Source organism: Juglans regia, chromosome 2, assembly GCF_001411555.2.
Source record: "Juglans regia cultivar Chandler chromosome 2, Walnut 2.0, whole genome shotgun sequence".
Taxonomy (NCBI): domain Eukaryota; kingdom Viridiplantae; phylum Streptophyta; class Magnoliopsida; order Fagales; family Juglandaceae; genus Juglans; species Juglans regia.
In genome coordinates, this window is record NC_049902.1 from 24,312,157 (window position 1) to 24,336,862 (window position 24,706).

The 24,706-nt window shown below is 34.9% G+C and overlaps 3 protein-coding genes across 3 annotated transcripts; 2 read left to right on the forward strand and 1 right to left on the reverse strand.

The window, feature by feature from the left end:
• Positions 1 to 306: 306 nt before the first annotated feature.
• On the forward strand, positions 307 to 2,670 carry LOC109006124 (peroxidase 20-like). Its single transcript, XM_018985302.2, has 4 exons — positions 307 to 617; positions 1,052 to 1,243; positions 1,757 to 1,922; positions 2,198 to 2,670. The coding sequence occupies exons 1-4, from the start codon at positions 357 to 359 to the stop codon at positions 2,617 to 2,619; spliced, it is 1,041 nt and encodes a 346-aa protein (XP_018840847.2). The 5' UTR covers positions 307 to 356; the 3' UTR covers positions 2,620 to 2,670.
• Positions 2,671 to 6,603: 3,933 nt separating this feature from the next.
• On the forward strand, positions 6,604 to 10,092 carry LOC109006125 (S-norcoclaurine synthase 1-like). Its single transcript, XM_018985303.2, has 4 exons — positions 6,604 to 7,069; positions 9,083 to 9,330; positions 9,410 to 9,734; positions 9,832 to 10,092. Exons 1-4 carry the CDS (start codon positions 6,800 to 6,802, stop codon positions 10,090 to 10,092), a joined length of 1,104 nt encoding a protein of 367 aa, XP_018840848.1. The 5' UTR covers positions 6,604 to 6,799.
• Positions 10,093 to 11,919: 1,827 nt separating this feature from the next.
• On the reverse strand, positions 11,920 to 17,297 carry LOC109006127 (ribose-phosphate pyrophosphokinase 1-like). Its single transcript, XM_018985307.2, has 8 exons — positions 17,037 to 17,297; positions 15,582 to 15,758; positions 14,720 to 14,968; positions 14,316 to 14,459; positions 14,067 to 14,234; positions 13,476 to 13,545; positions 12,814 to 12,895; positions 11,920 to 12,400 (listed from the first exon to the last, which is right to left on the reverse strand). The coding sequence occupies exons 1-8, from the start codon at positions 17,208 to 17,210 to the stop codon at positions 12,220 to 12,222; spliced, it is 1,245 nt and encodes a 414-aa protein (XP_018840852.2). The 5' UTR covers positions 17,211 to 17,297; the 3' UTR covers positions 11,920 to 12,219.
• Positions 17,298 to 24,706: the final 7,409 nt, after the last annotated feature.

Sequence of the window (24,706 nt, forward strand, 5' to 3'; positions counted from 1 at the left end):
CACTATTTTTATAATTTTTACACAATTCTTCAATAAAATATGACTATTATTTTAATTCAAACCCATCAAAGTAATTAAAATACAAAATAAATTACTAGAGGAAAAATTAATTAGGTTGAGTTAGTTGCATCAAACTTTGATAAAAACCTCCGAGGATTTTTTATTTTTTTTGTTTTTCAAAAGACAGAGTTGGTTGGAAACAAAGACAGAGACAATATTGAGGAATGGTAAAACATCATTTTCAGACCCTTGCCTAATGCCTAGTACATATATAGATCAAGCATGAAGTAGTACTACTACAACTGCAACATCCCCCTCACAATATTCCATGTAATCCAACAAATATAACCAGAGTCATGTCATTTTCTTCATCGTCAATGGCTGTTGCCAGAATAATATTCATGGTCGTAGTTGCAGTACTTGTTTTTTTGGTTTTTCATGGGAGTTCTGAAACCTCGGGTACTGCCGATCTTCCTGATCTAGTTCTTGACTATTACAAACAAACATGTCCCTCAGTTGAACAGATTGTGAGACGCAATGTTGAGGTTGCTGTGTTTAAAGATCCTCGAATGGCTGCCTCTCTCCTCCGCTTACATTTTCATGATTGTTTTGTCATGGTAAATGGCACCTCTCTCTCTCTCTCTCTCTCTCTCCCTCTGGTTATTGCTTGGTGGCTTTGAGAGCTATATAATTGAATGATTACATCAAATATAAGAACTACTACATTCTAGGGAGGTTTCAAAGGATAATTAACATCTCTTTTTTGGTATATGATAATACTAGTCTTAGAACTATATAAAGTATAAATCAGTGCCTCAAAAGTGCAGCACTATAAATGGATATATCTATTTATGCACTAATAAATAAAAATAGTATGACTGAGGATGACAAAAATTAGATCAAGATCAACATTGATTGACAATAAGATGATAACTTCATTATTTTTTGGGTCCACAAGATCTATTATCTATGATCTTAGTTTAAGCCATGATCTATTGATTCTCAGTGAATTTTAGTTTTAAATATATATTTTAATTAATTTGGGTTGTAGGGGTGCGATGCTTCGGTTCTTTTGGAAAGCCAAGGGAGCATGGTTAGTGAAAAGCAAGCAGGACCTAACCTCAACTCCCTACGTGGATTTGAGGTCATTGATGAGATCAAATATGCTTTGGAAGAGGCTTGTCCCTATACTGTTTCCTGTGCTGATATACTAGCCCTTGCTGCTCGTGATGCAGTTTTATTGGTACCTCTCCCTTTCTAATGATCTCCAATTCGAAATATATATATATATATATATATAAGAAAATATTTTAGTAACAAAAGAATTAAATAAATGTAAACCTACAAACTAACGTGTTTTGATGTGATCGATATTGTAAATTTATTTTTACGGATCTCATGAAGCCACATTAGTCCGTAGGTTTACTTTTATATAATTAATTATTTGTCTATAGCAGTTATCATATGTGTGTGTGTGTTAGATCTACACAAAGATCTTATAAAATTAAACTTATACAATAGTGTGATTTAATGTGATACATTAGATCAATCGACTTTACCATAAAAAATTATATACAATTTGATGTACCAAATCAAGACATGTTATGAGCTTGTAAGTTTTCATTTACAAAATCTCTGCGGAAACTAAACATTTCTCTTTCTAATATTTTCATCAACAATGGTATCATTCAAATTAAACTACATCTATATTTTTTGAGTTTTTCTTACAAATTAATATACTATTTTTATCTTAAAGAGAGGAGGGCCAGTATGGAATGTCTTCCTAGGAAGGAGAGACTCTCTGAAAGCAAGCTTTAGCGGTGCCAACCAGTTCATCCCTGCTCCAAATTCCTCTCTGGAGACTCTCATTGCTAATTTTCAAGATCAAGGCCTCGATGTGGCAGACTTGGTTGCTTTATCAGGTGAGACTAATTAATTGATACTATTTTAATTATAACTTTTTTTTTCCTTTTTTATGGAGAAGTTAAAGAACTGGAGCCACATGATCATCAGTATTTGGTATATGACATGATGATGCTCGTTGAGGAAAATCATCTGCAGGATTCCATCACTTTCTTGGGAATCGAACAGAATCTTAATTCTCCAGATTCTTTTTTTTTTTTAAATATGTATATTCCCTGCAAGAAACGACTATATATATAACACCTTGCATTAATCTTCAAGGGCTTGTCAACAGGTAGCCATACGATGGGAAGGGCAAGGTGCCTAAGCTTCAGGCAAAGGGTATACGATGTGAGCACTGAACATGATCATGATCGTTACAAGAGACACACAACTTTTAGAAGAATCCTACGGTCCATATGCCCAAAATCAGGAAGAGACAACGAGTTTGCACCGCTTGATTTTATGACTCCGGCCAGATTTGACAATCACTACTACCTTAATGTTCTCGAGGGAGAAGGTTTGTTAGGAACTGACAATGCGTTGGTAGCAGAAGACGATGAGGGGGAAATAAGAAGGCAGGTGTGGGCTTATGCCTCTAATCAAAAGCTTTTTTTCGAATCATTTGTGAAGTCTGTGGTGAAGATGGGGAACATCAATGTACTCACCGGAAATGAAGGAGAAATCAGAAGGAATTGTAGGTTTGTCAACTCCTAGCTGCTGGATATTGGCTTCTAATAATTAATTAGAACTTTGTATTTGGACCTACATTTTATTGTACTAAATTAGTCCAAGACCTGTACGATACGCAAGAATATTTAAATTTTTGTAACTAAAAATATTATCTATTAATTTCTTTTCTATACTTACGATAAAAGAATGAATTTGACCTCAAAATTAGTGTTTTAATTAGGGGTGTAAGGAGTTCGGTCTGGACCGGAAAAACCGACCAGACAAAACCATTCGGTCCAGACTGGACCGAATCGAACTCCAGACCAATTAGTGTAGGTCCTATAAATTGTGGACTGAAACCATTCGGTTCGGTCCTGAGGTCTATAAATTTTGGATCGGACCAAACTTTTACATATATTTTAAAAATATTTTTAATAATTTAATATATCATTTTTATAGAGTAATTATATAAGTTAATGATATAATTTTTATCTAATTTACTATCATTGACCATATAAAATATTTTTTTAATGAGTTAGTTACATAATCCACATTAATAATTTACTTAATTTTAATTTAATAATTTAAATAAATTTTTTTATTAATTCATTTGGAAAAAAATAAAAAAAATAAAAAATAATTGGGCCAGACCTACTAGACCAGACCAGACTGATAGCTACTGGTCCGGTCTGGTCCCTATAGATGTTCGGTCCGGTCCTATCCTGAGAAAATGATGGTCCATCACCCCCCGGACCGTACCAAACCTATTCACACCCCTTGTTTGTCTTTTTTTTTTTTTTAATTTTTTTATTTTATACATAGGGAAGGGGGGATTCAATCATTGGTTCTCTTAGTGAGAAACCAAGGTGTTGCCAATACCATTCGTACTAATTATGTTAGTAGTTATGATTTTTGGTAAATAAGCGATATTGCATTTTGTAGCATTAGTACTCTCGTGCCTATTCTTTACATTCAAACTTTGTCTTGTCATCTAAGCATGCCCCTTTCTTATGTGCAACCTTTCGTTTTGACCACTTTACTTACCTTTGATCCCATGATTGGAGCACTTAACCTTGCAACGACCATGCTTGAGATCTAATCTCCCAAGAGATCTAATCAATTTCATCAGTGCCCGAAACCTCGAAGAGGTCAGGGTGGGGCGAGCATTTAAGCTTGTGTCGACCATGCTTAGGAGGCAAGCTCCCATGTGATCCGATCAATGAAAATAAGACTGAAAAATATAGATATGATAGAAAAATGAGACCGGACTGAAAGATGAAGATATGACAGATAAACATAGATGATTAGAAAAATGAAGATGGGACATAAAAATATAGATAGGAAAAAAAATGAGATAGGACGGAAAAATACATATAGGAGGGAAAAATGGAGCTACAACGGAAAAATGAAGATAGGACGAAAAATATAGATAAGATAGAAAAATGCAAATAAGATGGAGAAATGAAGGGGATACAAGCACTTTGCCTCCCTAGCTACTCGCCTTATATCCGATCACTTCACCTTAGTGCGAGCACTTTGCCTCCCGAGGTGCTCTCTTGGGTTGCAAGTCTTTTTTCTCCCAAGGTGCTTGCATCGGTTACAAACACTTTCCTTGAAGATCTCGCTTGGTGTGCGAGCACTTTGCCTCTTGTGGTTGCTGGTCGAGGTGGCGAGTTTTGTGCTCCTTCACGATACTCACTTGGTGTGCGAGCACTTAGCTTCTCCATGGCACTTATCCGGGATCGAGAACTCTCTCTTTTATTTGTCTAGTTGTGTCCTCCTAGACTATGAATTGTTAGGCTATTATAGACATACATATTAAAATGTTTTACCTACTCAATTAAATTTGACACAGTTTTTGCACGAAAAACCAAGCATATACATTGCATATATGAGTGATTCTAAGCTAATTAATAACATAATGTAAGATATGGACGATGTGACTCAACAAAAGCAGTACTCACTTCTTCCAAATTACAGGTTTATATATGATACTATGTATATCTAGCACATTGCATAGATTTGGAAAAGAAAGAACTTATTGATCATTATCTTGTTAATCATTATTATCTCAATATCTCTTGATATGATATCAAATAATTTATAGATCATGAGTGAAATATAACAAATAATTTGCTAATTATTTAATGCCACATCACAATGATAAGGAGATAATAATAAAAGGATGATGAGTAGCGCTACCAGAAACTACAACATCTATAAATGAAAGCTGGGAGTGATTTGTAGATACATTACATGCATGTTTTGCTTCCTCTTGCTGATTGCATGACTGCTTCCAAGTTTTGACTAAGGCCCTGCATGCGTTCAGGTTAAACATTAATGCAAATGTTTGAATACATTTGTATCCCTTGAGCATGTGACAATCACCTATATTTGTTTTCAGTAAAAGGACATGACACTTTTTTAATTTTGGACTTCCAAAAAATTATGAGCTTATCACGTATTTAAAGGACACGTGTCATTTTTATAGAAGTGTTGTATGAAGTTTAAATATTTCATTCAATCTAATTTAGATGAATACTCAGACTCTGTTTGGATTGCAAGATGTTCTCATCTCATTTTATTTCATCTCATCTCAACGTCTAAATATTGCAAAAATTAGACTAGAAGAAAAGTTTTTCTATTCACTCAAGGAATGTTTACAATACAGCTTTGCTGTATATATACGGGTATCTCTCTAAATAAAGAGATTACAAGGTATTCAAACTAAAAAGAATACAATAAACAAAAAAGAAAAGTATACAAACATAATTAGAAAAGAATAAAAAAGAAATCAATTACAGTCAACTAACAGACTGGGGTAGAGAACAGAACTTGATCATCGTGTGGTCTTTCTTTCCAAGTATGTAGACTGTTGTCCAGGCCATTAGTTAAGGCTCCATTGCCTCCATTATCCAGTTGTATATGGCCTTGAGTGAGGCCACAAGTCAAGCCTCCATTCGAGGCTGAAGATACTCTAGATATTTTAACATCCCCTGCAAAGGGTTGTGCGTGGTATTATTCTGGTTTACGGTGGGTCACCAGCCACTGTCGCACGTCCTCCACACCAAACACGAAGCCCAGCAGTTTCAACCACCGTCAGCCACTCCGTGTCCTCAAATGTGAACCAGCATCACGCACCACGCTTCACGGCAAAATAGAAAACTGCACGCCCAACCACCATACGTAGCCTCCATCATCAACCCGCCTCCGTCAACCCTCCTATCACCTAGGTCTAAGCCACTACGGTGGTTGTGCGCGGTATTATTCTGGTTTACAGTGGGTGATGCAACGAACGACAGAGAATTTGAGGGAGAGAACCGTCGAGGAGAAGGAGGGAAAAAAATGAAAGGAAAAGGGATCCCTTACCTACACGACGTCGTTGACCAAAGGGGCTGGGTATTACAAACAGTGACGTTCTCAGTTCGATTTTGCACAGGTACTCCATAAACTTTGAGTTTCTGTACCTTTCAGCTTAGTTATTTTACTGGATGGTAGGACTTGCACCTTGATTATTTTGTGTTTAGTCAACTGGCTCCTTCTGTATGGTTGTATATTATACAATTTGTGAGAAAGAAATAGCCGGCTGAGCATCTCTTTTTACGTCCATGCAAACTATTTATAAACAACTCCTTGTTAAATATATAACTCCGATTTTAGACCTAGTTAAAGAGTAATGTTAGAGAGAAGTCATTATAGTAGTGCACACTTTGCACTCACTGCGTGACTATTTTTAGTTGATTGTTCCCAACACTTACTTAGAGAAATATGTAGTCTAGATGATGCCACATCATATGTGCAAAATAAATACTCTCAATAATAACTTCTATCTATATTTATTCTTAATTAAATACTCTATATGTTTGGATTAATTAAGAGATTTAACCCACATATAAAAAAATAATATTAAAAATATAATGTAAATAATTAAATCTATATTGTTTTGGTAGTTTAGAGAAGTGGTGATTATCTTCTAGAGAAGCGGCCGGACCCAAACGCAGACAAAAGAAAGTATCTATTGCCGTCAAGAGCCATTGAATTTCCTTGATTTTGACACGTATACAGTCCAAATGTAGAGCATGTCATCCTGTTATTTATACAAGGTTGGAACTTGGAACATGGTAGCTCTCGCCCTTTCTCTCTCCCTCTCCCTGTGCTCAAACAGCTAGATCATCAAACTGTATCTATATCAAAGAAGCTGTCAATATATATTATCCTCGTAAACATGGAGATCAGTGAGGTGGTTGGCAGAGTAGACTATGGTGGGTCTCTGCCTGTTGAGAATGTGCAAGCTCTTGCTTCCAACAACTTGGAGGAGATCCCACCCAGGTACCTCTGGCCTGAGATGGAGTTTGAGGATCAGTACTGTTCAATTGAAGAGAACCTCCATATTCCAGTTATCGATCTGGGCAAGCTTATTGATCCTCAATTTACAAGTCCAGAAAATGAACTGGAAAAACTTCACTTGGCTTGCCGGGACTGGGGCTTCTTTCAGGTATATATATTTATATATATATATATATATTTATTTATATGTGTGTTTGTGTTTCTTTCTTTACACAGTTTACGCTACACAGAGATTGTTTTCGGTTTGCAGCCTTAAATTAATTCATGCTCAAAATTATAGAAATTATAATTACAGTAATAATATATAAACGTTATGTAATTATTTTAAAAATAAATAAATAAATATAAGATCACGTCAAGTCTCATCGTATCACAGAAGGTGTACTTTTCCAAATAGAAATTTTCTTTCAAATAAGTTGACAAGACGAAAAGGTACTATTTGTCAGTTCTCAATAGGTTTTATTTTTATTTTTTTAAAATATTCTCAATAGTTAGAATAGTTTAGATTAAAAAATAAATTAAAATAAATTAAGATAATTTATGAATAATAAAATAAAAATTAAATTATTTATTATATTTTATATAAAAATTTAAAAAAATTATAATAATAAGATAAAATTAATTAAAATAAATTAAAGTAGATTTTGAATACGAACGTCTTCTTATATGCACAACAATCAATTTTTGTAATTTGGGTTGCAAACTGTAGACCGTGAAATGGCAGTATAATTTGATGGTGCGAAAGTATATTTCTCTTCCATTTGACTCTATATATCTATCCCCCCAACTCGTTGACTTCTTGTATACCTTGGCCAACCTCAGCTTCTAGTTTGACTAGAGATTGTTTAGATTTGAGTCTTTTAATTCATTTTATATCATTTAATTATTATAAATTTTTTAAATTTTTATACAAGGTATAATAAATAATTTAATTTTTTCAAATTTTAAAATAAAAATAATATTAAAAAATAATATTTTATTTAACTTTAACCTCATCTCATATCAACTCACTATCTAAATTTTCTCTAAGACCTACACGATGAGTAGGGATTAAAATTATTTATAAAGCATAATATAAAAAATGATTTATACATTACTAAAGTCTGCATGCTCCTTCATTTAGAAAAAAAGTAAGAAAAATTCCAGTCAAAAAACTAATTTTTTTATAATGGGTTTCACTTCTTTTAAAAAAGAGTGCACGTGACTTAGAAAATCTAAAATTATATCTAACATTATCGTATAAATGTGTATGTTGTAGTTTATTTTTTCTTTAATTTTTTTTTTAGTAAAATTATTTATACCTTTATGAGTGAATACAGTAGATAACTGCTATACTTATAATAAGAATATAATTTCAGATCACTTTGTATGCCTCCATGGGAAGAACCACATAGAAATAAGTTTATTTGCCCAAGACAACTTTTAGCACATTAACAAGTTTTTATGCCCTTTTTTTTGGTTTTCTCAACCATTTTTTTATACTTGCACCTTTTTTTTTTTGTTTATTAATAAAGTTTCAAATTCTAATTATAATTTGTCTTCACATCTCAGTAGCCAAGAAGATTTCTGTCTCTTTTCACAATTTTTTTTTTCATTCTTTTTCTTTGGTGCCTATGCAAGTGATACATTTTTCAGGGAAAGAAATCATCTCAAGACTTTTGAACATATCTTTAGTAATGTGCGCATACTCATAAAAGGAGATCACATGAATCTATATTCTGCCCTGTTTGTATGGGTGTGGTATATAAAGTTTTCTAGATTGTATAAATTGAAATTAAATTAGATTATCTTTTTTTAAGTGATGGAATAATCAACTGTAACAGAAAATGAAAAAAAAAAAGAAACAGCAAATGACCTTGAAGCTCCGAAATATTAGTTATTCTTCAAAGAGTGCTACATTCACAAATGAATTACATAAAAGTAATCTTACAAACTGACGCGTCTTCATCTGATGCGTTAGATCTACTTTACAATAAAAGTAACTTTACAATCTAAGTAACTATATAAAGTCATGTTAATTTGTGAAATTATTTTTGTGTAATATTTTTGTGGCTAAAATATTTCTCTGGTTGAAAATTATGTATGGAGATATGAATCATGTAAGATGGTTCTTCCATTAGGATTAAACCTAGTATGAGTAATTGTGATTGTGAACAAGAAGGTGATAAACCATGGAGTACCAGAAGAGCTGATTGAGCAAATGAAGATTGATACAGAGGACTTCTTCAAGCTGCCATTGGAGGAAAAGAAGGCCTATGCTCAGCTACCAAACAACATTGAAGGCTATGGCCAAGCCTTTGTTGTGTCTGAAGATCAAAAGCTTGACTGGGGTGACATGCTCTTTATTCTTCCCCAGCCTATCCCCCAAAGGAATTTGAGATTCTGGCCTTCCATTCCCACTTCTTTCAGGTAAACTAACCACAAAAGTCTCAATAAACTAATACAAATATCACCAGATGTAACCATTTGATGGCCACTTTCATATCAGAGCAACTTTGGACAAGTACTCAACAGAGCTGCAGAGAGTCACAATCTGCCTCTTGAGATTGATGGCGCGAAACCTGGGGCTCGAACCCGTGAAGCTCACGAGCATGTTTGAGGAGGGAGTTCAGGGGATCAGAATGAACTATTATCCACCTTGCATGCAGTCTAACAAGGTTATGGGGCTAGCACCCCACTCTGATGCCACAGGATTGACTCTGCTAATTCAAGTGAATGATGTCCAAGGTCTGCAAATCAAGAAAAATGATAAATGGGTTCCCATTGAACCCATCCCTGGAGCCTTCATAGTTAACATTGGCGACATCATTGAGGTGATTAATTCAAAACTGAATAGAAAATAACATTGATCTTCACAGCAAATTTTGTTATACCATATTTATTGTCCAAGTATACTTACTGTCAATGCAGATCGTGAGCAATGGAGAATATAAGAGCATAGAGCACAGAGCTGTTGTGAACCCAAGAAAGGAACGTCTTTCAATTGCAGCATTTCACAGTCCAAATATGAGGACAATGATTGGTCCAGTGCCCGATATTGTGAAGGAGAATACAGCAAATTACAAGACCATAAACCATGAAGATTACATAAGACTCATTATTGCCAGCAAACTTGATGGCAAAACCCTTTTAGGCCATATGAAATCTGAGCATTGCAAGATTGATGAATAGTTTAGTTCAAGATATGCCGAAACTCGAAACCCACTATGGCAGAGGAATTGAAGACAGAAGAAGTTGTTTTTAAACTTAGAAATGATTAAAATATTTAATGTTAAGTAAAAAATAATGTGAACCATTATCATTGTTCAATATATCGGTTCGATTGTCTAGATTTAAATGAAAAGATGTCACGGTAACTTGAACCAATGCATGCCTCTTAGGGATATGAGTCTTAACCGCTTGCCAACCAAACAAAGGGTTGTGTCTTTTAGTGAATTAGAAATATTTTCAACATATTCTCTAATATTTGAGAAGTTATGACTTCTTAAAAGTATTCATTTATTTTAATTGTGACTTTTCACAAATATCCTTTTATATATATAAGTTGTGACTTTTCACAAGTGTCATTTCATTCTCTATAAATATGGAACCCCACTCACAAATTTATGAACTCAAAATTCTCTACAAAAATTAGAAAAATACTTCCTCTTTTTCGTCTTTCTTTTTTAAGGCTTTGACTATTTTATATTGGGTTTGAGGATCTCTTTTTATACCAACAAGGAAATTAATGGAAACTAACGTTGTTGTATCTTGGGAGTAAACAGTCAAGAAGCCTAATGCATGTTTAAATTTGGAGGCGGCGGAATCTACTCTAAGGAAAGTATCTATCACAACATGTCTCAACACCAAGTTCTCTCTTTCTAATTTGTTCTTGTCATTTTACATATTCTTTAGTTTGCAAAATGTTTCAAAATATTTCCCAACAGAAGTTAACCCCACTCTTTGTATAAATTAAACAAAAATCACTCAAGAAGCATCCAAAAATATTCATTGCAGAAGAAAAAAAAAAACTGCAATTAATCATAGCTGAAACATGATCTTAAGAGTAATAATTGATTTGTGGGTGGCTTAATGGTTTAATTGGGACCTTGGGACCCAAATTGTTTTAGAAATTTTTATATATATATATATATATATATATTTTTCATTAATATAAATATATATATAATCATAAAAAATCATGAAATATTCTCTAAATATAAATTCAAACTCTCTAATCCTTTAAATCCTACTGTCAGGGCCACTTGAGACAAGTCCAATGGCCTGCCAAAACTTGTATGCATCTAAATAGAATGCTTCAGTCACCACACAGCTAATTGGACTCCAAGGACCAAAACCATAAATTAAGATGACCCCAGAAAAAAATACTCCGCACATAAAGCCGCATTTCAAATTGGTAATAAATTAGTAATCCCCAAGAGTTCCCATCATCTTTATTTTTCCTTCTTTCTTTCTCGTCTATTCATTTCATATGATTACTGCAATCGCATGAACCAGTAACCTGACAAACCCCACAGACCTGCATTAAACAAACGTTTCTCTCACACAAGCACAGTTCCTTTTTGAGGAGCTTGATATAGTTTGCATTTTACGACTTTTTTTTACCCATTTAAAAGCCAATTTGGCGAGGCATGCTCTTACAAGGTACAGGTTAAAAGTTGATTTCAGGGTTTTCCAACCCAAAAAATATATCACCAATTAGTAAAGATAGGTTCAAGGCAAAAAAAAAAAAAGGAAAGAAAAAGTTACAAGTTATTGTTATCACTTCTATAGTTAATTTTATCTACCTTCTGGTGTAAGTAACCCCTCCGAGCTTTTCAGTTCAATCGGTGATCTGGTCTTAGTCTGAAGACAGTAGTTCAAAGTTCAAAGTTCAAACTCCCTAACACAGAAGCATGCTGCAGCATTAAACTAATGCTACGTGCCTTTACAAACAAGAAAAGAGAAAAACGATGATAAAAACAAAAATGAAAATTGAAGTAGACATTGAAGGAGACATTAACCCAAATGGACACGTATCATAGGAAAAGTTTCACCGAAAAAATGTAGAAAACAATTGAAAATAGCCATAAAACAATTTGTAGATTGAATACTACAATCTATTTCCTCTTCCCTTTTTTTTTTCAGTCATTAAATTCACTGCCTACGGGCAATTAAGTAAGGTGTAAAGCTTTCTATTCCTTAAATTCCTCCTCATCCTTGGTGAATGCAGTAGTTGATCCTTATCTCTGGTATGAGTTCAATTGACTTTTACAAGCTAAGCTAATAATGGATGCCTATGACTCTTCCAATATGATTTCACTGGAAAATGCTACTAACTGAACAATCATCATGAACACGCCAGATAGTTTCACCCAACAGATTTGCCACTGAAAGAACGGTCAATTGAGGAAAGTAGTTCTTCTTTGCAATTGGGATTGTGTTTGTGATAATCACCTCTTGAAACAGGCCACTTGACAGCCTTTCAATTGCAGGAGGGCTGTAGAGAAAAAAAGTAAGAATAGAAGAGTCATATGATTGAGATGGTTATACTCAAATTCACTAACTTTTTAAATTTAAACTGAAGGTCCAGTAATAAGATGTTTAATATCTCAATAATCTCTAATTAAAGTGCAGGCCACTGCTAATATTTTTGTGATTTTGACAAAAATTGGAGGATAAACACTGGTTTGGCTGTTCAGTCTTTCTGAAAATTCACTGCAACTTCTGATCAGATCAAACTGAAAATAATCACATGCAATTTCTAAAAACTTAGAAAAAAGCCAGCAGTTAACCACTTCACTGGGCCCATTTAGAACTGCTAGCCTTATCATAAAGAAGTTAACAAGTTTGTGCTAAACATCTAGGAAAAAAACAAAGGAAAAGATTAACTGCTACAAATGAAGCCAATACCTAAACACAGGGTGAGTGCAGCATGCATATACCTCCCTGGCCCCCTCTTCATGTAATAGAGCTGCACCTTTAGCAATGGTTCCTATAGCAAACAACAAATTCATTAGTTATAAGATGATCTAATTTAAAGGAAACTCGTACAACTAATTATGTCCTCTTTCTATTTTTATTTTTTACTTTTATATTATTTTTAAGCCTTAAAAAAAGAAAATCCCCTCTATGCTGCTCCCTTTAAACGAATTAATTCCCCGGGTACAGCCAAATCTATGATGGTAAACATCAACTCCATGGAGACGCCTAATAATTGGAGGGGAAAAAAATCTGCAATAATCAACCCATTGTATGAACAGAAAAAATACAAAATAAATTTGTCATGATTTCGATCAAAAGGACATAATTGCACACCAGCTTGTCTATAAACTGCAAAGGATATAAAGATACTGAGGGAATGGAAAGTTAGTCAGTCGTGCCTTTATTAAAAATAAAATGGGGAATATACTCACGCCAACCCACAAGGAGAGAGGTAACCCAAACGATAAATTTAAATAGAAAATCATTAGCAATTGAGATATTTTCAAACATTAACTGAACATTAAAGGCTCCAATCTCCATGTGCAGGAAGGTTTAGGATTGGAGTTTGGCACTCAAAGGTACTGACTCACCAGCAGTGTCAATCATGTCATCCATCATCACTGCAACCTTTCCTTTTACATCTCCAATCAGATTCATCACCTGCAATGTAAATATTAGACATGGTTTTAGGATGTGGAAGACAAAACCAACTATAAAACAAGTCTTCATGGGCGTTTAGGCCATGTTTGGCTTACTAGAATTTTCCAAAAAAATTTGAAAATCAAACCAAACATCTTTAAATCTCAAAAAAACAATCTATTTCTAGTTTTCAACTCTTCATTTAATCATTACTTAATCAGTACTCAAACACAAAAATCAGTATAACTTTTATAAATTTCAAAACATAAATAATCTTTAAAAATTATATTCAAACAACTTTTTAACTTTATTTATTCACTCTCACAAACTCCAATAAAATACTTATTTTAAAAACGATTTTTATTCAAATTTTTCTCTCCTTCCCCAAAACCTAATCTCAAACAAATTCTCAAATATTTCTAACATTTTCGGTAACCAAACATGGCCTTAATTTAAAATAACATTCAAGTGAATAAAAAATTTGATCAAGGCAGATGTAACCTGAAAAAAGATAGTGTCAAAGAGTACTCATGCAAAATTACCTCAGCAACATTGTGTCCATGACGCCTTTTGTCTACAATGGCTAAAGGCGCATCAGATAACTTTTTTGCAAAAGCACGTGCCCTTGCTACCCCACCAACATCAGGGGAAACAACTACCAAATCTTGAGAGTTTATCCTCTTACTGGCAAGATAATCAAGAATCACGGGCTAGAGAGCACACAACAAACAATAGTATCAGAGACCAATAAACTAGTGAAAGTCAACAATCAAGGCTATGGACTAATTTACCTGAGCGTATACATGGTCCACTGGGATATCAAAGTAACCCATGGACTGCCCAGAATGAAGGTCACAAGCAAGAACACGGTTTGCACCTGCTTCTGTGATAAGGTTTGCGACTAGTTTGGCGGCAATCGATTCACGCCCTTGGGTCTGGAAAGAAAAATCACAGATGAAGAAGACAATGTTAAATTAGCCTATGAAGAACACAATATAGTGCAAATTCTTATGAACCATTGAATTGCTTAAGATGCAATGCTCAAACCAATCATGTCAATTCGTTGTGTTCAATCAAATCAGATTCAGTCATATCCCCCTTCATTGACAACTAGATCATCCAGGCTTTCTTTTTTTTTTAAATAGATAGAAAAATAATTAAAGGTCATAAAAGTACACTGTAATTTAGAACTTGCCTTTCTGTCAGCTCTCGCATATCCAAAATATGGAATCACGGCAGTAATGGTTTTGGCCGATGCTCTACGACAAGCATCTATCATTATCAAAAGCTCCATGAGATTCTCATTTGCAGGAGGGCAGGTAGGCTGTACTAAGTAAACATCACATCCTCTGACACTCTCTCGCAACTGAACATATATTTCGCCATCAGCAAATCGCTTTATGTTGATATTCCCGAGTTCCAGGCCCATATACCAAGCAATTTCCTGGGGATAAAAAAACAGAGATTGGCAATATAAGTACAGCATTCCAAGAATTATACACGTATCTTGTGTTGAGAATAATTCTAGAGGATTTAAAAAAAAAAAACTCACATTCTCAGACATGCATAAAGAACTACATTCATCACATTTTGGGAGAATAGTGGCCGTTCAAAGCAAAGATACAACCATTTGAACAGTCCCAAAAATTGGTTCTCAGAAAGATAGACATATGGTACCTGAACGGTGAAAGGTTCAATTCCATGTCATGAAATAACGAAAAATTCATACAATGATTCCAAATTTCATAAATTGAAGACAGTGAGCATGCCAGATCACTGGTGTGCATATAATGTTCAAAAGTAATATAATCAAAGAGAATTGTGGCACAACCATTAAAAAAGGGAAAGAAAAACTCTAGAAGCATGGCAGAATAAACCAAGGAGAACTTGCAAACCTTGAATGATTTATCAATACACTTATTTGTGAACAATCAGTATTGACAATAATATAGAACATGAAGACAAAACCCTTGCCCATTACATTCTTTCACCACTTAAACAGAAAATAATTCAGTAACAATATCTTACTCGTCCAAAGAATAAAGTACTAACAGTACCTGAGAAAGTGTAGGATTTGCAGTGCCAGAAAATAGTTTCAGCCTGGTACTAGTCCTGTTGATTGTTTTCTCCATGCGTGCAGTTTCCAAAAACTTGGGTAGATTCCGCTCGTTAAGGATGGGAACAATTGGTTTCCCATTTACACTTTTGAACGGTGGCTCAGATAGATCACATTTCTAACACAACAAAAAAAACACCCATATCAATTATATTTGAGGACCTAAATTACATGTACCTCAAAATTTGAGAAGAAAAGCTGCTGGAATAACCATGACAGAGTTTATCCATGCCCCATAATTTTAGTTTTCACTCATATATGTTGCAAAAGTATCACAAAGGATAGATTCAAAATACCTTATAGTCACTAACTTGAAGCTCAGGACAGTAAGGCCATGTTTGGTAAACCAATTTTTTTCAACTTACTATTAGTTTTTTAATCAACCAAACATCTACAAATCTCAACTTTTCTCCTTCAACTTTTTCTATTTCAACTTATAAACCTTTTATCTAATCATTACCCAATTATTAACTAAACAAAAAAATGAGTACCCCTTTTACAAACTCCAAAAAAAAAAAAATACTCTTAAAAAATTATATTCATATAACTTTTCAATTCTACCTACTCACATTCACAAACTTCAATACAAAACTTATTTTTTTTAAAAATTTATTCAAAATGTTATCTCTCCTTTCCTAAAAATCAATCTCAAAAAAATTCTCAAAATATTTCATAACCAAACATGGCCAAAAATATTGTAATTTTTTAGAATTCTTGAGAAGTTTTGAAATACCTTTTGTAATAACTTTGTGAAGAGTAATGCTCCTCATCATCCTCTCATCATCTCACAATCACGATGTAATATCAAATGATTGAAAAACTATTTGTTATGTTTTAATTGTTCCTTAATCCTTTGATGCCACAAGGTAGATAGAATGAGAATTTGTTAGGCCAAAAGTTTCTGGAGATATACTTTGTAATGAGATTTGTAGAAATTGGTAGGTAGAATTAAAATTTTTACTACGAATTATTTATGAGTTTTTGTAAATTTTTTTTAACGGAAATTGATGTTTTTTAAGGGATTATATATATTATATAATATATATATATATATATATATATATATATATATATATTGATTGAAATTGATTTAAAAAGAAAAAACTGATTTTTTTTTTAAAACCAAACGTACACTTAATATCCCATCTTCAAACTAAGAAAATTATACAGAAAACCCAAACCCACAAATCAAAAGAAGGAGAACCCATTGACATTGCAACCACTTAAAAATCACAATTTAAAAATATGACTAAATTTTTTTTCCCATTGGAATTAGACTGAAATTAAACAGAGCCAGAAAATAACCCAAAAACTCACATTTTGAAGCCATGACAGTATTTAAAAAATAAAAAATAAATCTATGCATGTATATATTATGGGGAGACAGAGAGTTTACGATGCTGTTAGGGGCTTGAATTCGAGAGCGAGAGTCGCAGGAGACGAAGCGCCTTTGGCTGAGGGGGAAGCTAGAGAACAGAGAAGAGGCAGCAGCCGAAGAAGACGCAGAACCAGAACCGGCGGCGTAAGAGGAAGAAGAAGTATATGGCAGAGTCAGCGAGGCAGCAGCCATGGCTATTGTATTAAGTGTGGTTGGGCACAACGAGAGAGAGAGAGAGAGAGAGAGAGAGAGAGGTTACTTTTTAATTCTATGGAGGCTGGCGCTCTCCACTTTTGCCTTTGTTCTTTCTTGCGTATCAATGGCGGGTCTTTGTGTTTTCCACGAGATTCGGATTTTCGCATAATTTCCAAGGGCGGTGCGGCGTGGTGGGGTAACCAAGATACGGCGCCGTTTTAAGCTGTTTCTATTTATCAGTCAAGATGCGTTAGTAAAAAGTAGCTAGGCCAGTCAAGTCTTCCACGTTAATTCACAATTACCGTTAATATAGACAAATTTTATAAAAATAAATTTATAAATTCATGATAAATTTATTTTATAATAGAAATAAGTTTATAATTTAATATTATATTAAATAATATTAATTTATAAATTTAATTTTACGTTAATTTATGAATTTAATTTTATAAAATTCTTTATGATATATAAATATATATATTCCACTTAACAAATCAGAATTCACGTCGAGCCAAATAAATAAGTTTTGTGACAACGAATTTTTATATTAAATTGAAACCTTTTTCATTTTCCTTTTTTTAAACATATAAAAATATTTTAAATTATCCCAATCCAAGAGTGTTTACTTGATAGAAGTCAATTTTTTTTTTCTTATTTTTTCTTTGAGTTTAGATAAGGTTTGAATTATCTTGTTCTACTTTCATGGATACATTTTGGCTCCACCAAAATTAAATAATATTTAAAATGAAAAACACGATGGAAGTTAGATAAAGCTACGAATCATCTTGAGTTTTCTTGATCATGTTCAAGGCTAGTCTTAAAGAATAAAAAAAATGATATTAATAACAACATTTTAACCCTTATCTTTTTTATATTTTCTGACGTGACATATCTAATCATTTAATGACATATTAAAAGAAAATAAATAGAATAGGTTGGATTATAAGAATTGGATACTATCAATTGAATATGAGGCCTTTGTTTTTGTTGCAAAAAGTGATGAATGGTATATACAGCAACATGCTAATTCGTGCCACCAAATTAATCTCTTTTCCACGTCCAAAATATGTTATGATTTAACATAAAACGCCAAAAAAATGTGTAATAAATGAGAAGAAGCTGTCCACGTTCGATGTTCACAACTGAGAAGTGAACGTGCACCAAGTCAACAAAACTCAGAAGCTGTCTACATTCATGTTCAGAATTTTTAGATTCTTATTCAGAAAACTTGGAAAACTATAGAGAGAGAGAGAGAGAGAGAGAGAGAGAGAGGCTTTTAGGATAAATCGGGACCATGCTAAGTGGGAAAAGGATGAAACAAGTAGAAAGCGTGACTGAAGCAACACGTTTCCTATTAAAGCCACACGTTTCCTATTAAAGCCGTAAACGTGTTTCAGACGCTTGGAGAAGTCAATATTAATATTGCACATATTCCTCCTGGTTACACATATCACTGCCATAGAGTTCTAGAATATCAGGAACTGGAACATTGCTAGCTTCTTCTTTTATGCTTGATATCCACACGATTTTAGGTGTGATATTCAATGTTACACTGAGACTAGGGATAGATCAATGTACAAGTTGGTCATCCTGACTTAGAATTTGATGGCCTGCCCATGACCATTCTTCTATCTTAATCTGTTATTTCAGGCCTTCGGCAAAGTTGGTTTGGAGTTCAGTCACCTAAGGCACCTCTGAAGATTTTGCCAAGCCATGTTCCTAAGAAATCACAGAGAATAGAAACATGAATATTACTAACTCTGTGTCTACAAGCTCTCACTTTATTTGCTGAACTTTTTGTGGAGGCAACTCTATACTCAGAAAAAAATAAAAATAAAAACTGTAATTAGTATGATATGAAATAGGATTCACTAGAGTTGCTGTCTGAACTCTAGGACCTCGAGTTTGAGAGAGATCATTAACACAGAGAGTCCTCACATACAGCAATATATGTTACACTGAGTTTATCTCGCCCCAACTAGATCCTAAAACTCAGTCAAGATGATGTGTGGAGCGGGAAAAAAGAAAAGAAAAGAGTATACCTCTTGAGAAAGATGAGCTTGAGAGAGAGAGTTAAGCTGGCAGCTTTCCATATTTGCAAGTAACTGGACTACTGGTTGCAGATGAGGAACACTGCAAAAAGTAGTTACTTAAATAAGGCAAGAGTGACAGGTATAAAATATTGTCAACTTAAATATCAGAGTGGCAATCGTTCTCTCTTTTATTCCGTGATATAATTGTCGCTTATGTCCCAAGGCAGCATACATATATGTATGTAATACAGCACATTATTACAGCAATGGTCATACAATGGCATGAAGATTGCGCTGGATGGTTTGTGCTTGAGAATAATTACACGGAAGCTTACATCCAAATCTGAAAAAATGGGGTAAACTGTGTAAAATGGAAGCCTACTTGCCCACAAAAAAAAAAAAAATTGAGGAATGCAGTCCAACAAAATGCAATTTACATTGCATTTTTCTGTCAAGAACAACTGTCAGTTTTGGATAATTCAAAATGCTTCTGTTTGACACACCCCAAATAGAAATGGCCAAGCAGCTGGGGATGAAGCTGAATTACTCAGAAGGAATTCTCCAACTAATTCCGAATAAATAAGTGCTTTCTTCCAAAGCACAATTGTTTCTATGTTTAAAATTTCAGGATCTAAAATATCAACACAACATAAAAACTGCCACCCCATCTCCAACAAGGAAAGAGACCAAAAGCTTTTCAAAATGTGTTCATGACCCAGAATATGTGCCACGTCTATTTACATGTTTCCTTTAAAGTGAGAGTGACATCAGAAAGTTATTGATGTATTTTAAAGGCCATGTCAAGACCAACTGTAATCTGAAATAAAAATGGCGTTCTACATGCTACAACCTGTGTAATCCATTCTCCATATGTGCATCCAAGGATGCAATGACATGAGGCATCTGCTCCAACACCTGCAACACAAGAAAAGAAGAATAGAAAGATCAGAATGTGGTAAAGATATCCTATTCTTACGAAACAAAAGAATAAAATAGTCCATATTTATTTTGTGCAGCAGATCTACATACTTGCCCGGTATTCTTGATTATAGAGGTTTTAGCCAAAAGGTTCTTTGGAAGCTTTCTCAGTTGGGCCTGCATATGATACAATAATAATTTATGATCAACCATGCACAATAGACTATAAAGGAATATCAGTTTTCCTTTGACAATTTAAGATCCTTTTGACAAGCACCAATTATGTACATGGTTCATGGAAGAAAGAATGTGATTTATGTGTGCCTTAAAAATTGCACCTGATGACATGACTGGTTTTGTTTTGATAAGTATCGATGAAATGACTGTTCCAGTAAAAGCAAATGAGGATTCTTCTTATTTTATCTCTAGTAGATCACAGGTTTTATGTCACATATCTTTTTTTTATCGGTAAATAAAATTTTATTTATCATAAGAATAGGTAAAAGCCCAAGTACAAGGGTCATATACAAGAGCAACGCATAGGAGTGATGTTCTAATGATACAAGAAATTCATGAATGGTCATGCCATTAAAATCAGGTTCAAATCGACCATTGGAACAAGGTGTTAAAAAAGAAAGTTCTAAGTTCATCCAATGACTGCTCACGATCCTCAAGCTACACCCACCCTAGTGACAAAGTCATTCCACAAGGTCATGGCAATTTCATAATGTATTAGTAGATGATTGACGGATTCTCCGCTCTTTTTACACATACAACACCAATCCAATATTATGATACGGCATTTCCTTAGATTATCAATAGTGAGAATCTTCCCTAAAGAAGCTGTCCATACAAAAAATGATGTCTTTAAGGGGGCCTTTGTGTTCCAAATGCTTATCCATGGGAATGGATTGGCGTTATGCTTAGAGATGGATTGGTAAACGGAGCGTACTGTGAACTTCCTTTTGCCGAAGGGCACCAAAAAAGCTGGTCTTCACCTCCCCCTTATACGGACAGAATAGACTAGGTTGTAGAATTCAAAGATTGCATTAACTTCCCAATCATTGACAGCTCTAAGAAATGTGACATTCCATTGGGGGGTGCCGTTAGAATGGTCAAGGAGGTCCGCAATCGAGGCTTCCTTCATTCTTGCTATACCAAAGAAGTCTGGATAGGTTTCCTTAAGTGCCCTATCACTACACCATATGTCATGCTAGAATTTGATTCAAGACCCGTTACTCACCTCAAACCGGGTAAAACTAGAAAATTTGGTCCATCCAAGCCTAATGTGCTTCCAAAGATCCGCCCAATAAAAATCCACTCACCTCGTTCGAGCACCAGCCTCCCCATGTTCTACCATACTTTGAGTCTAAAACTGATCGCCACAAAACTCCATGTTCTAGGGGGTATCACCATAGCCATTTTCCCAACAATGCCTTATTAAAAAGCTGCAAATTTCGGATACCCAAACCTCCTTCAAAAATTGGAGAACAAACGATGGCCCATTTTACCAGATGAAATTTGAGCTCATCATTCATCCCTCCCCATAGGAAATCCCATTGTATTTTCTCCATGCGGTAAGCTACCTGTAATGAAAGCGGAAATATAGAGAGGAAATAGGTCGGTAAGTTGGATAGAAAGATGAAGAACACCACATTGGATTGGCAGAGAAAAAAGCTGCAAGGGCTGCAAAGTGCAACTAGTTCAACATGTGGGCGAGCAAGCACCTTCTAGAAGGCCTAGCAAATATGTCCCAAAGCAAGGTGGAGATGAGTGTCTCACCCATGGTAGGCGAGCTAGAAAATTCGCTAGTTGAGAAGACGAGAACGAGGAGCTAAAGAAGCTAGTGGCTCTGATGAGACAAGAGTTACCCACCCAAGGCGAGCAAGGACTGCTCATCCAGGACGAGTGATGGTTTAGGACAGACCAGCCCAGACATGGGAACTTTCTAGAATAACACGGTGCTCAAAAGAGTGGCATTGTCGTAAGCAAAATCCCACACTCCACCTAAAGGGTCATATCCGGTGGGTCTATTGAAGGGAGTACAACTCTGGTGGCCATGCCGACTGAACTCAGAAGTATGGCCCAACGCCACATGGAGAACCCTCATTCAAGGAACGACTACGGAGTTGGTAGACTATAGGGATGTGCGAACCATGTCCTGACCATTTATCCCAGTCATCTTGTAGTGTGACAGTCAAGGCGAAAGGACTCATATCCAAGCATACCTAGAGTCAGAGATACGTCAGAAGGACATCAGATAGTCCCACCCTATATAAGAAGACATGAGACAAAATCTCACTTTTAAAATCTTAGACACCTGAGACCTTGTGGAGCCAAAATCTTCCAAGGAAGCGAGGAAATAGTAGCGCAACGATCCAGCAAACCCAAGTTGTGAGGTAGGTTAGCTTCTAAGACAGGACTGAGGAATGTAGGGTGAATGTTGTATGTAAGAGGCACTTACATTTCTTTAACCTCCTCCTTTCTGATCATAAATAAATCTATTTTGGATCATTATGTTTATCTTATGTTCATTCCTTGTTTTTACGAGACTTTGAACGTATTTTCTGTTTTCATTGAATCATGATCCCGATATGTGTATCTACATCTCTGTGTGAGTATGTGTACCCTGCATCAACTTTCATGGGGTAGACAGAGTTCCCCATGCCCATTCCTGCGAAACGTCACCATGAGTTTCAAATGGGTATTCCCAGTGAGGATTGGGGTGGGCTGGTATTGTGGTGCTTGGCCACACCTAATAGACGGGATATAGAATCTCCCGACGTATCACATGGTGGTGTCCTCAAGTTGGTTGGCTTGGTAGACGTTTTCCTGGTGTGATAAGTGATCTCTACGTGAGAGACGACCTGGACTAGGGTTCAAGGAAGCTAGCTTGCACCAGGCATGGAAAGGTAGAAGGGATTTCCCCGAGACCAACAGTAGAGCAACTCATTCCCCTGATCGCATCAGGAGACGAATGTCAGTGTGATGAGCCTCTGTGTGTTGGTCGTTGTACCCTTGATACCGATGCGACTTTTTGGATTTGACCTACTGAGGAAGGGTGATTCCTCACCATATTATATATTTGTGCTTTGAATAATATTTTGCATAAGAGGGTAACTCCTTAAAGGGTGATTCCTCGCCAAGCTTATATATAACAGGGTGATTCCTCGCCACGTTTTACGGATTCATGTGTTCATACCTCATAAGGTGATTCCTCACCAAAGCATGCACATATCTTTGATTATTCACATGAATTGTTCATTATGTCTTCAGGAGTATTATCTCTCATTAGCAGTTTTTGTCATGGTTGTCTATCCTATCCATGGTTTCACTTTCGAAACCATAGATTGGGATGCAAAGTTAGAACCAGAGTAATGCCCGAGGAGGAAGAGCCAAACCCGCCCAAACCCTAAAGATAGAGAGGCCTATCTTTGTCGTAGGCGCTAGCAATAAGGAAATGTACTTAGCCTTTTAGAACAAGGCGCCCAACTATATTTGGTCTGCTGCCTATTAGGCGATGAACATATTATTTTGGTTGGTTGTAATATTACAAGGAATAACAATAATGATTTCCTAAAATGTGTCGTAGGCCCTGTTTGGATTCAAAGTTGATCTCAACTCATTTTATCTAATATTTACAACTTTTTCAAATTCTCACACAAAATATAATAAATAATTCAACTTTTTTCAAATCTAAAAACAATAATAATATTAAAAAATAATATTCTAACAATATTTTATTTAACTTTCAACTTTCATTTCAACTCATCTCATCTCAACTCACTATCCAAACCTCACCTTAGACTTCTAGTATTGCAAGGTCTAATTACCGACTAGGGCTTGTTTGGAAAAAGTTTCAATCCCAAAATTCCCATGTCATCTGATCTTATTCCCAAACATCACTCAAACACAAATATTTTCAAACTAATCATTATAACTTTTTCAAACTAATTATTACAAATTTCCAAAACTTTCAAACAAAAAAAAAAATCAACTTTTTCAAATCCTCAAATAAAAATAATATTAAAAAACTATATTCTAATAATATTTTAACTTTATAATATTTTTTATTCAACTTTTTCTCTCTCATTTCCTAAAATCCTATAAAACATTAACTCAAACTATCTCACTATCATTCACAAACTATTTTACTACTATTCACAAAATTCTCATCTCATCTCATCTCACTTCCCAAGCTTGTCCTAACCTCTATATTTTCTGTTGCGATCTTATGACCAAAACCAGCATGTGCACTTCCTTTGGATGAGGCACACCTAACCCAATCAAACTCTAGGTGTAGACTGCTTGGCTAGCACCCTTGGCACCATGGAACCTCACCATGACCTTTACACGAGGGACAGGACGCCACAACATCTGCTTCCAATTAGCGAGTTTCCGCTCCATCTTTTCTCGGACATCATTCCAAATGGATATCGATTTTTAGTGAACACTCAACGGGAGACCAAGATATTTCATGGGTAAATGAGATATCTTACATCCCAAGATAGAAGTCATACCATACACATTTTGCACTTGCCC

Coding starts and splice junctions, on each gene's coding strand:
- LOC109006124 (XM_018985302.2), top strand. CDS start 357: ATGTCATTTTCTTCATCGTCAATGGCTGTTGCCAGAATAATATTCATG. Junction 1,244..1,756: donor CTCGTGATGCAGTTTTATTG/GTACCTCTCCCT, acceptor TTTATCTTAAAG/AGAGGAGGGCCAGTATGGAA. Junction 1,923..2,197: donor AGACTTGGTTGCTTTATCAG/GTGAGACTAATT, acceptor GCTTGTCAACAG/GTAGCCATACGATGGGAAGG.
- LOC109006125 (XM_018985303.2), top strand. CDS start 6,800: ATGGAGATCAGTGAGGTGGTTGGCAGAGTAGACTATGGTGGGTCTCTG. Junction 9,331..9,409: donor TCCATTCCCACTTCTTTCAG/GTAAACTAACCA, acceptor CTTTCATATCAG/AGCAACTTTGGACAAGTACT. Junction 9,735..9,831: donor ACATTGGCGACATCATTGAG/GTGATTAATTCA, acceptor CTGTCAATGCAG/ATCGTGAGCAATGGAGAATA.
- LOC109006127 (XM_018985307.2), bottom strand. CDS start 17,210: ATGGCTGCTGCCTCGCTGACTCTGCCATATACTTCTTCTTCCTCTTAC. Junction 15,759..17,036: donor TTCAAGCCCCTAACAGCATC/GTAAACTCTCTG, acceptor TTGTTGTGTTAG/AAATGTGATCTATCTGAGCC. Junction 14,235..14,315: donor TGGACCATGTATACGCTCAG/GTAAATTAGTCC, acceptor TGTGCTCTCTAG/CCCGTGATTCTTGATTATCT.